At 35.8% G+C, this 13314-nt stretch overlaps 1 protein-coding gene across 2 annotated transcripts in view; it reads right to left on the bottom strand.

Annotated features, from left to right (window-relative positions):
- The window catches only part of LOC132107793 (protein BEAN1-like), a 72460-nt gene that overhangs the window by 13530 nt on the left and 45616 nt on the right, over positions 1 to 13314 (bottom strand). For both annotated transcript variants that reach the window (XM_059514006.1, XM_059514015.1), the window contains exons 4-5: positions 11902 to 12102; positions 10471 to 10612 (exon numbers count right to left, since the gene is read on the bottom strand). In XM_059514006.1, coding sequence (XP_059369989.1) covers positions 10471 to 10612; positions 11902 to 12102 — 343 coding nt within the window. The remainder of the gene's footprint in view (positions 1 to 10470; positions 10613 to 11901; positions 12103 to 13314) is intronic.

Genomic DNA, 13314 nt, shown 5'->3' with positions numbered 1-13314 from the left:
TCCATTCTTTTTATATAATGAGACCAGTACCTCCACCCCTCCCAGTGGTACGAGGAGTGTGGGAACATGTGAAATTAGTGGAGAGAGCTGCGGGAGTGGCAGTGTCTTTAAGTTTGATCCAAGTCTCAGTCAGTGCTATGAGGTTGAGACCGGAATGAGTAGCAATAGAAGAAATGAAGTCTGCTTTGTTAACTGCAGACTGGCAGTTCCAGAGACCAACTGGAATAACTTTATCTTGATGCTTCTGCTTGTTTTCATGTGCAGATGTTTTCTTGGAATCACAACACTCACTGGATATAAGACGGATACACAGTGGCAAAACAAGTGGAAAGGTCTCAGAGAAGAGGGACAATCCTCATGTGTGTGCTCATCTCAGAAAGTTGATGGACAGTATGTATTTATTAAACTGCATTTTGCCTTTGACTGTTGAAAGACTGAAAATTTTATTTTACCAATAAAAGCCTTGCAGTGTCTTTCTGACAGTTTTAATAAATACTGATTTGTAACATAATTGACTTGCTTTTTATTAATTTGTAAATGTATTAAGATAGAGCTCATGATAATGCATTTATATCAGTATTTTATAGCTTACTGTTAAAATTATTTTTTACAGCAGTTTCATTGTTAAATTATTACATTATATTGGATTTAGGAGTATTTACAGGATTTTATTGGCAACTTTATTTGCCAGTTAAATACTGTAATTTAATTAAAATTACAAAAAAAATGCATTTTGGAAATCATTAGGCCCTACTAATGTAGCAAACGTTTATGATAAGCTCATTGTGAGAGTAAAAGACGGGGACATTGTGGTTTATTTACTTAGCATTGATTCTCTTCAACTAAGTGACAACGTAGTGTTAAATCACCATTCAACAGACTCGAGCCACCACCACACTGCCATTTATTGGTCTGCAAGATGATACTAACATTTCAATCTGCTACATTACTGACTGTACTGAAAAACTAAGCTGACACCATGTCTGCACCTCAACGGGTCATTACAAAGCGACCGTTGAAAATCATTTGAACTTTGAGTCACCATGTCAAAAATAAAACGAGGCATCAGTTTACTGCATCCAGTGAAGACTACATCACTAATTATATTGTTGCTTATTAACTGCCAAATGTTTGTTACTTAGCTCAGACTGACATTTTTTTAATTAGTGAAAAATAATATCAGAAAATAAATTATTAAATCAGAAACATTTTAGCTTGCCATTTAGTTTTTGTCTTTGCACTCCATTTTTGAGTTAAATCACAGCATGTAAAACTAAATATTGTACATATGGAAGGTTACAACAGTAACAACAGATATTTTCTTCCGTATTGTGATGTACATTTAAGTGAAATAGATTAAAATGTAGGGCTCAGTTTTTGAAAAAATCCAGCAAACATCATCAGAGATAAATCTCACATTTCACCGGAAGAAACATGCATGCATGAATTGTTCACAACATCAATAACAAGCATTTAGAAAACAAGCCAGATTGAATCTTACTTTCATGCTGACTTGAAAGGTAACTGAAAGACTGATTGATTTTGACAAGTCACGCTGGATCAGGTCTCAAAGTTTGATTTAAAGACCAATTTTAGGATTCAATTTCAATGAAGACCTCTACACTTCAGTCTGATTACAGTTGTGCTCATTTAAAAGTTCACAACACCTGCAGAGTCACCTGTAATCGAATTGATATGAATGATATGAATAAGACCTCTGTTGTTACCATGGTTACCCTCAGTGGCGTGTTACCCACCTCCTCATATATACATAATGACTCAGATCGAGAATCCTTCATGTGCAAGTGTGTGTGCGAGATGCTATCAAAATAAAAGCATATACAAAATGTTAACACTTGCCCTATATCACAGATATATCACAGGAAAAGATATGAAAGTTTTTTTTTTCTGAATGATAAGAAGGTAATAGTGCAAAGATCTGTTCTACATCCCTACGTGTGAGTGTTACATAAAGCGGTTCGCTTTCCTCAGAACAAGGTTAGAACTGTTTTCCCCCACCATGCTTCCCCTGTTAAGGAGCCCAGCTCCTCAGGGACCCCTCTGCACACACTTACAGAGATGCCACCTCAACTGACAACTAGATAAAAAAGTTTGTCAAGACAAACTTTAAGTTGGCTTGAGAAAACCTGACCAGAAAGTTTGAAAATGTGAAAAGTTTAAAAAGTTTAAAGTTTAAAAAGATTTAAAAGTTTGAAAAGTTTAAGTTTAAAAATAGAAAGTGATTAACATATTGCTAGCATTACAAGCAAGTGACTACCATGTCATTAGCATGATTAGCAAACTTGTTAGCATGTTTCTAGCATGATTAGCATGCGACTAGCATGTCTCTACCATGTTTCTAGAAACAGTCAGATAGATAGATAGATAAGATGAGTTTGAATAAGTTTAAATTGATTAGAAATAGTTCATAGCAGTGAAGCTTGATTGATTCTAATGGGATTTGGAGCTTGGGTCATCTGAACATCCTGTCAATGAAAGTCTATGGGATTTTTATGATTTTTAATATTCATTTTTATGAAAATCATAAGTCCAATCAGTTAGAAAAGATATAGCACACCCGGCGGGTATAGTCTGAAGAGCTGGGCTGAGTTTGGAGTTAAAGCTCTAGGAGGAGTTAGAGTCAGAAAATTTAGTCTCAGAAAAAGAAGAAGAAGAATAATAAGTTTAAGACGGATTTCAGTAAGTTGGCTTTCTCAAGCCAACTTAATAATTCATTAATCAGGCTATACAAATGTCACAGCCCAGTCATGACTGAGTCTCATCTCATCTATCCATATTCATAAATAATAAACAGCCCGTATTTTCTTTAAGGTTTTTATTTTTTCCCCACACTATTGTTCTTCCTAAGAACATATATAAGCATCAGTTTTTTTTTTGCACCTTGGGCTAATGAAGTTTAGTTTCCACTTCCCCATGAAAAAGAGCACCTGCTGACAACAGGAATATAGCATACAGTCTCTGTCATTCCACACCCAATCTTTAAAATAAATTTGTATATAAAAAAATAATAAATAAATGCAACATGTAAAATAATTATATTTTAATATGATTATATTAAATTATATTTAAATATTTTTTTAAATGTTATTTATTCCTGTGATGCCATTTCTCCAGTCTTCAGGGTCACATCACATGATTCTTCAGAAATCATTCTAATATGCTGATGTGCTCCATCAATTATTAATCATGGTTATTATTATCAATGTTGAAAATAAGTTTTGCTGCTTAAAACCATTACATTTTTTCAGGATTATTTGATCAACAGCAAGTCCAATAAACAGAATTTAAAATACAAATATTTTGTAACATTATAAATTATGCTTACTTTTGATCAATTCACTGTCCTTAATTATATATTTTATCTTACCACAAATGTTTGAATTACAGTATCATGGTTTCTGAAAAAAAAATAAAAAAAAATAAATAAAAATAAAATAAAATAAAATAAAATAAATAAATAAATAAATAAATAAATAAATAAATATATAAATAAATATATAAATAAATATATAAATAAATATATATATAAATAAATATATAAATATATAAATATATAAATAAATATATATATAAATAAATATATATATATATATATATATATATATATATATATATATATATATATATATATATATATATATATATATATATATATATATATATATATATATATATATATATATATATATATATATATATATATATATATATATAGAACAATGGTGATTATGATGTGTTTCGAATCATGAACACATTGTAGAGTGTGTTTTTCTGGGATCTGTTGTTGTTGTTGTTGTTTTTTTTTTGTTCTACGGAAGTTGCACTTGACGGGCTCCACAGGTGAGCAGCTCATATACATGCCCTGAGCACTAAGTTCCCAGGTGCCATCTGTGGCCATAGCAGCCCTGGCATGAGTCACATGCCACAGCCCCTCCCTGCCAGTCCCACAGAGACACAGGCACAGCCACACAAACACACTGCCATTCTGTAGCAACGGGCTTGAATTTACACCCACTGTGCTAATAGTTCCTCATTCCAAAGTCCTGAAGACATCAAAGAACAGCATAGCGGTGGACTCCATGTTAGAGTCCACATATGTGCATGTAGAATAAACTGGCACATTCCCAAACGTGGCATGTGGAAATGCCTAGGTAGCCCAGTCCCTCCACAGCATAATAATCCTATGCCAGTCCATATACAAACACATACATTTTGCTTCCTCTACGCACATATTTTATGTAGCCATATTGCTTTAACTGTGAAGACAGAGAGGCCTGAGATAGTAATAGGGCTGGCTGCAATGTGCCAATGGTGATAAATGCACATTATGATGTGACTGGAGGCTCGTCTCTTCTGATCTGAAGAGTGATTGCTCCTGCTCATTTCTGGCACAGATGAATGAAGGCCAGCAGAGAGGCAGGCGGTGATGGAGAGCTCCGTTCAGCTTCAGTGCCTTAGCATCTGCAAGACCTCCTCCTCTCTCAAAACACTCCAAATTCACAGATATCATACAAAACACTACAGAACATAGAACACTGAAAACGAGGTCTTAAAATGAAAGAAAGCCCTTCCAAAAAAGTAAGCTAAATAATATTTTTAAGCAAAGCAAGAGTGTTGTTAGCCATGGGTAATCACATCCATGCTGATGTGTGATAAATTGTACTGTATAACAGTTCATAAACAATACACAAGTTCAATAAACTTAAATTACATCTCAGATGTATATGACTCTCTTGTTCTTTCACAAAGAAACATTTTTAGAAAAATAATACATTTCTGTGAGTCCATATAATGCAAGTGACTTGAACCTTCAATGTTGACACGTCAAAAACCATACAAAGCAGAAAACAATAATCTATTTGACCCCAGCTGATGAATCATCGTCTTCTGAAGTAAAAAGTTGGAGTAAAAAACTAATATTTTAAACGTTTTAAGATATAAACCATCAGCCAGAAACTGGTTTTTAAAAATCTTTGTGTTCAACTGAGGAAAGGAGGTCACATTCATCTGAGTAATTTCAGTGGAGTATCCCTTTAACTGCTTCATGTCTCTGAGCAACACACAGTAGTTGCATACCTGAATGAATCATTGTCATTAAATGAATGATTCAATTACTAATTTTCCTGAATGAATCAGCAGTGATGAACTAATCCGTTGAATGACTGATTCAATGACTGGATCATAAAGAGTCGCATGTTTCATTTCTGAAGTAATCAGTTTTGTTAAACAAACAGGCCGAGTGATTGTTTCAATGATGTTACCAGTGAAAACTCCCCACCACTAACAAAAACTGAAAGTCTATCTGGAAAGTACAAACACAGACAAACAAAATCTCACCCCGTCTCCCCACGACCTCTGCTGTAGAATAATAAGATTTGATGCAGAATTTTCACTGTAGGACAAAATGTGGTCAAGAGTGTGTAGTGGTAATCTTCCATCATCTAACCACTTCTTCTCACAGAGGTGTGTGGGTGTGGACTGCTAGTCTCTAATTAAATTGAGTATCTGGACTGAGGGGCGGATATCTCTCCCAAACAGTAGTACACACCATTCAGTAATTCTTAAAGGCCTCCAGGCCAGCACTAATATTCTATATCAGTCATAATTTGCTTTTTAATAGGAGAAGGCCCTGCTCTTTCAGGTAGCTCTTGCTCCCTGGGAGAGGTAATTTCACCCTGTTCAAAAGACCCTTCACAGAGCTTCACCAGAGGGCACTTCCAGCCTAATGGAACTGTCATAGAGATGTAAATAACATTGGCACACTGTGAAACAAGCCATGAAGGGCAGGCAAGTTGAGCAAAAGTATAGTCCTTACTAAACCTTTTCTTTCTGGTATTTAACACGCAAACAGGCAGCCACATGCTTAACAATTTAGATATTTGTTATGCATCTGAGGAAGCACTTCAGTATTGAGCAAGAATAACCACAGGAGTGATAAATAACTTAACTAGACGGAGTCACTTTAAGAGCAGATTTATTGACTCAACAGTCAGGTCAATCAGAAGTGATGTTTCTGCATGAAGTCACAAGTCAACCTTGACTTAAGTCCACGTACAAGCAACAGGTTTTATTTAGAGCAGGGACACTTTTACATGTAATCCATTCAATAAAGTTCAAAGTATAAATCCGTACAGTGTTTTAAATTTAAAGGGAGATAAGAAGGCAAGAGGGATGTGTTGTGACATCAAACTTATGAATATTAATTAGCTCATGCTGATATTGCAAGGTAATTTTCCAAGAATGTTCAATCATGTATCCTAATACTCATGAGCTAAGCCTTCACCTTGGTACCATTCATAAAAAATAATTTTATATATGCCCAAATTGTACAACCTTGTATAGTAAAGGTAAGAGTTACATCAGATCACCTTTGTTAACACAAACTTAACTGATTTTGATAAATAGTCAAAATGGTGTACTAATCTGGTCTATAGATCATATCTAAAGCCTACAGTATAAAAAACTGAAATGTGGACTTTAAACCCAGTCTCACATTTTAGTAAACAGTCATTCTTTTTACTCAATTCTAGTGCATAAATAATTGGGAGATTCCAGAAAACCTGAAATCAAACGAAAGGTTGCTTTGGCATGTTAGATAAATGTGTTTGTAGCATTGCACATTTTTTTATATCCCATAACTAAACACTGCCAGTGTGCAGTGAGCGGTCACGAGTGCAAATTCATTCATATATTATAGTCTCTTGGTCCAAGTGTTTTGTAGGTCAGTGGATATATGCATTGATCAGACACCTGTATATTTGTTTTCTTTCCCAATGTGGTGTAAAGGTGCCTTTCTGCCCCAACATATAGAACAAAAACCCTAAAAATACCAGGTACTTAAAATACAGCAAACTATAGTTTACACTATGAATGCACTTTTAATGCAAGCCAGCAGAATATTTAAATACAGGTGTACTACATTTGGTTGAGTATGTTAAAGGTGAGGGTTCAAGCATTAAATTCCACAAGCACAATAACCTCATACACTACTAGGCTGGAATACATTACAAGACTAAAAAAATCTGGACAGATTTTAAAACGGTAAGCATCACTTTATGACTTTGTAAATAGTCACAGAGGAAAACTGACCATAATACACTACACGACTGAGGATCACAAACTACCAGACTTTAATGTCAATTCCGATTACAACCAACTCAAGCAGAAATGTATGCATTGTTGATATGAGACGCATAATAAATGAAAACAATAATGTAGCATCTGCTTAGGATCATGTACGATCGTTTGGGCTTTATGTTGCAGGGATTGCTTTAGCCTTTTGACATTTGCATATAAATTACAGAATCTGGCCCCATAGTATACATTTATATGAGTGCTTATTGGCAAGGTTTACCCCCATTATCTGGAAAATACTGAGCAGACCTTCTTTAAGGTCTCCCCATCCAACTTCAAACACATTCTGAGATAACTAGATAGCCCTCGATGGCAGACAGCAAATGGGCCTGGCTGAGCAGCCAACTCACATTCACACGCGCGCACACACACACACACACACACACACACACACACACACACACACACAAACCTTCTTGCATTTAACTCAGGATATAAGCCATTCCAAATGTATACAATATATTCCTGTGTGTTTGTATGTTTACCAGCTCATATTAGCATAGTTATGATTCTCTAGTCGTGTTAGTTGACCTCTAAGTGCCTATATTCAAGCATAAGAATGTATCTTTATGTTTCTATCTTTCTTGCATATCTTTCTTGGTACCTTATTAAACCTCTCGGTTTGCCTAAGCTAAATATCTCTACTATGTTAGCCTAAAATGCATCATACTATTTGTACCATAGTTTGGGTTACCAGATAACCAGTTCATCACGCCATTCATAAAATATGAAAATCAGGTGTCATTGAAACAAATAAACACATTCCCACTGAAACTATATGCCTTGTTATTGGTCAATCCAACCAAAAGGGGTGTTACCGGGAAACCAGATAAAACCTCTTCCACACTCAAAAAGTGGGGCTTTTTTCTTAACTTGTGATTCCCTGGAGACACCCATCACCTTGGACACCTCGCGACTCCCCTTCGGGGGAGAGTCCGATCTTATGGCAGTTTTCAGCAACCTTGTTGATTCACTTCGAAGCAGTCAACCCATGGATGAAATGACGAAGGTTTTACTCCTAACAGGATTCAACAGGAATCTATGCATTATACATGCACCAGGACACTTTACTCAGCAACTACAAATCCAATGCAAGTAAACGCTTGTTAACTATTTAGATGCGCTTCTAAGCTTTGACCCCTTTTAATTAAGGTGATGAGATTCTTTGATGGTTCTTAACAGGTTGTGATTTAGTTTATGAGTAAATGCTGCCATGAGTCTCCACTCTCTTGTGCGTGAGCTCTCGCTCGCTCGCTCTCTCTCTCTGCAGTGCGCTCGCTCTCTTTCTCCCTCTCTGCAGTGTTCTCTCTCTCTCTCTCTCTCTCTCCATGCCTTCTTTGCGTTCGCATTTATGTTTAATGTGTGTATGTTTATGTTTAGTCTGATGTTGCTTGTTCCCCTGTAGTGTAGTTTAATAAACATCCATATGTATTCACACCTGGTTGTTTGTGTTCGCAGCTCACAGTACGAGGTCACTTTAAGGTTCTGGTTTCGTTACATGCTCTGGGAGCAATGTATTAGTAGTAAAATAATTTTTCGTGGCCAGAGAAATAATTTAACTTCGAGTCAATAAACGATTAACACTGTCCGCCCTGCGGACGAACAAATCATTTTATTGTACTATTAATGATATAATGCTACAAGTAATTCCTGAAGATGTATGTAGTTAATAATAACCCATTATGATTAATTATGTACATCTCACTTTGAGGTAATTTGTTACAACATGTTCTAAAATCGACTTAAAATATCAAATATTTTTGATATCCTTCAACTACTGTAGGTCGAATCATGGTAGTCAAAGCTATGATGGAGACTATGAGCATCATACTAAATGCAATTTTCTATGAAATCTGTTAAATCAAATCTGCAGACTGGCTCTGATTTAGTCTATAGTATTCCAGCATTAAGGGGTATTTGAGTTCTAATATCACTGACTTCTACATATATTACTGCTCCATCAGAAGCTCCACATTCCGAAAACACTATGACCTCATCATTTTAATTGAATATGGTCATCATAATTTTAGATTATACACTTCTGTTATGAAGGCATACATATATCAGTATATACTGCACATCCCCAAGGAGGTTATAATGGTTTTAGAGTTCACTTAAAATAAAATAATAGAATGTATAAATCCCGAATGGATAGATTATGATTGGTTACATAATACAGACTATAGTTATAATGACTCCATGATGTAGAGAGAGCCCTGGGGTCATAATAATTTAAAAATGTATCGCCTCAGCTACTGATCTGGTATTGATTTTGTAATGTATTACAGGTTCTTTCAAACAATCAAATCGCTTTTGTGGTGCTCTTATGAGTAATAAATGCTAAAAACAGCAAAGGCCACTGTTCATTCGTGCTGGTTTTGACACCCACCCTAAAATCATAGGGTTGGAATGAGATCAGATAAAAAAATAAACCTTTCTGACTCTGAAACATCCCTCTGTGATGGGCTCCCATACCTGAGGAATATTTTATGGGTCGCTGTGTGAAGGCAAGCAGGCTAAATGGCAAGGAAGGGAACTGACAGATTCTTTGAAGATGCCAATTAGACAAGCTGCCATTTAGATCAAACACACCAAGCCTTTTCCAGTGCAAAGCCATGGCATTTATCAGCAATCCCTGCTTGTTAGGAGAACTGAAAAGTTGAAGGTGTCCAACTTTCCTAACAGAACCAGAGAGGACTTCGAAAGGTAAAACCTTCTGAACAGAGAAAGAAGAAATGGACAGAGCCGAGAAGAGTGAATACAACTACTCATCTGGTTCTCTGAAAATTCTTTCTATTTTTGACAATTTTTATCTAATTCCTAATTTTCAAGCAATACGAAAAAATTAACACAGATTTAGCAAACAAATGTACCTAAATTCGAAGCTGTGTGTCAACACAGGGTAATTCTGCTTTTCTAACTAATCTAACTAGAACAGGTTTCATTATTTTCAATCAGACCCTTCAAGACTGAATGTTTGAATGGGGGCAAGTTACACTTCAAGAGTTGTGTAGTTGTGAGAGAAACGAGTGAAATATAGTTGAAATATGGCAAATTGTTCTGAAATATTTCTATCTTTAGCATCTCTAACTGGCTTTTAATGTGGTTATCAGTTCGTGCTACGCTGAGACCTTTAAAGGCTGCAAAAAGGATGATAGAATGGATTCCATTGAAGAGGCAGTGTGCCTTCTATGTCACAGCTGATAAAGTGATCTCATTACTGATTACACAAGCACATCTTCCCTTTTCCTACCCTTCACTGTACATACAAAATCTATTCATATAGACTCAATCCAGAGGTAAAATGTGACTCACTGAGGTGGGGAGTCTGGGTACACAACGTTGACTTGAGACAGCGTCTCCACGTAGGAGTCAAAGTCAAATGCAGGGGGAAAGTCCTCAACACAAGTGGACCTCAGCTCTCCAATGGAGCCACCATATGAGAGGCCATCTGGAGCTGCAGAAACAATAGCAGAAAAACAGATGATTTCTGTTTCTCATATGACATGTTTGAGAAGGTGACATATTGAGAGTTGGACTATGATGCATTGTATATACTTTATTTATTTCCAAAAAAATATTATCATCCAAAAAAGTAAATTCTGTGATCATTTTCTCATGTCTTCCAAACCCTTAAGACTTTTTTACAACACAATGAAAATATATATATTTTTACAGAAACCTGAGATATTTTGTCCATCCACTGAAAATCCATTCGCTTGCTTGACACATGAGAACCACGGACACATTTGATTTTAATGATGAGCTGATGAGCTCTATGAATGAGCATTGATCTTTAATGAAATCTGTAATCATCATATAAAGTAAGCATATCTCTTCAGAAGGCTGAAACCACTATGGATTTCTCTTGATGAACCTTTAAAATTTTGGGTGACTATCAATGGAAGGACATGAATCACAGATTTAAGATGCAAGAATCTGTAATTTGTGTTACAAATATAAACTCTTATGGGTTTGGAATAACGTGTGCGAGTAAATTATAAAAAAGTATAAACTATCCCTTTAAAGCACTGTGCTTACACTGGTAATAAAATGTGTATCTGAGGGTGACTATGACATAAAACCATTATATTTGCTTTCTGCTACATGTAAATACATCAAGGTAAAGGAACATATATATATGCCTCTTAATCTGTAACGATCAGACTGAAATGATTAAGGATAAAAATACAGATGCAGTGTTTCCATAGTACAATGAACTCAATCTAAATGGAAAAACTTATTTTTCAAGATATGACCTATAAATGTCACTGCATAAGTTAAAAAAGAAAATCCAACTAAATGACATTTATTTTAAAGACAGACAAACTCAACAAAAAGAGGTTCAAAATTATAAAACAGTGGAACATGACCATGATTCTTGATAAAACACACCAGTTGGAAATCTGCTAGGACATGCAAAGTTTAAAGTAAACCTAAAAATGTTGCAGTTTATAATACAGTCAATGCCAAATGGTAGAGAGGGGGTCTTGCAGAAAACATCACTAACTACTGGACAAGGCTAACTGACAGAAGCAGTAAGGTTATACAAGAACTGGCTTTTCACCAGAATTATTTCCTGACCTCCCAAACATAAAACTGAATGCACTACAGGGTTGGTTCCTCTCGAGTTTTTCAAAACAGTATGACAAATCAACTGAATGTCATTATGCCACACAGAAACTACAAACAAAAGCATGAAGAGTTTTAAACATGTTGTGAACCCCATGAAGTTAGGCCACTGACCGTAGCTGGCACGCAGGTGGGGGTTGCGCAGGCGGCTGTCTTTGCGCAGACTGCCCACAATGATGGTGATGCAGGAGAGGACGAGCACCAGGCCGATGACGATGCCAGCCACCACCAGAGGGGACACCAGCAGGCTGGCTTCGTTACCCCCTTCTTGGCAGTCTGGGTACTCGTGAGCATGACTGCTCTGGTTTGAGCTCACTGTATGGAGGAGAGGGCAGATGTGTGGAGGTCAACAGAATGATAAAGACAGAAAGATGGCATGAGTGAAAAAAAGAAGGGAAATAGGAGACAAAGATGAAACGGATGGTCCGTTTTTAAAGCACTTCCAATAAATTTGTAGTAGCAAGTGTTACATAATTCACAAAAGAGACATTTTCTTCTTTCCCACACAGACAGGGAGATCATACTGGTGTGGGATTATGTCAGTTTCTATATAATAAATCTGCTTTGAGACACAATGACAATTGCACACATACAGATCAGGAACGCTCCCCAGATGTTCATCCCTCACTGGATTAGATTCTCAAGTCTGCATTGTTTAAATTTTAATCCTGACCCGTTTGAATTTTTAAATATGCGGGAAGACTTCCATGTCACATTGTGTCGCGAGAAGCCCAACTCCAGCCATTTGCTTCTCTCTGACTTCTTTCACCCTTTCCATTAGGACCAGAGAGAAACCAAAATAAACCACACACACTCACACATATACTCACATAGGCCACAAAGATACAGGCAGATTCAATAAAGCCTATTGGGAAAGGTAATGATATTAACACTCTCTGAGCTTGATACCTCCAGCCCTTCCTTGAGGTAAACAAGAGAGAAATCAAATCAGTGTATCTGTGGGGCCAGCACAGTGCTTCAATTCTATCTATATATATGAAGAATGTTGCACACATTTGACAAACTGTTAAAATGTGCTGTGAGAAACCCGGTCATGTAACAGACTCCATTAATTATTATCAATTCACAAACCTCACATTTAATTAAGCTAAGGAATACAGAAAATAAGTGGTTTCAGTCAAGTAGTCATTTTAAAATGCTGATTCAAAAAGACAACTAGAAAATTACACAACCCTTAAAACAGTTTGGGGTCAGTAAGATTCTATAAATTAATTAATATATAAATTAATACATTTATTCAGCAAGGTTGCACAAAATTGATAGTAAAAACATTTGTAAGGTTGCAAAAATTTTATTTTTCAAATAAATGCCATTCTTTTGAACTTTCTTTTTCCTTTTCAAAATTATAGATTTTTCTTTTATGCCAAAAATCATTAGGATATTAAGTAAAGATCATGTTCCATGAAGATATTTTTTAAATGTCCCACCGTAAATACATAAAAGCTTTTTTATAAAAATTTTTTGCACCCTCAGATTCCAGATTTTTAAATAGTTGTATCTCATCCA

The sequence above is a fragment of the Carassius carassius genome, chromosome 2 (assembly GCF_963082965.1).
Source record: "Carassius carassius chromosome 2, fCarCar2.1, whole genome shotgun sequence".
NCBI classification, from domain to species: Eukaryota; Metazoa; Chordata; class Actinopteri; order Cypriniformes; family Cyprinidae; genus Carassius; species Carassius carassius.
Note: the sequence above shows the minus strand (reverse complement) of the source record. Positions and strands in the feature narration are given on the sequence as shown.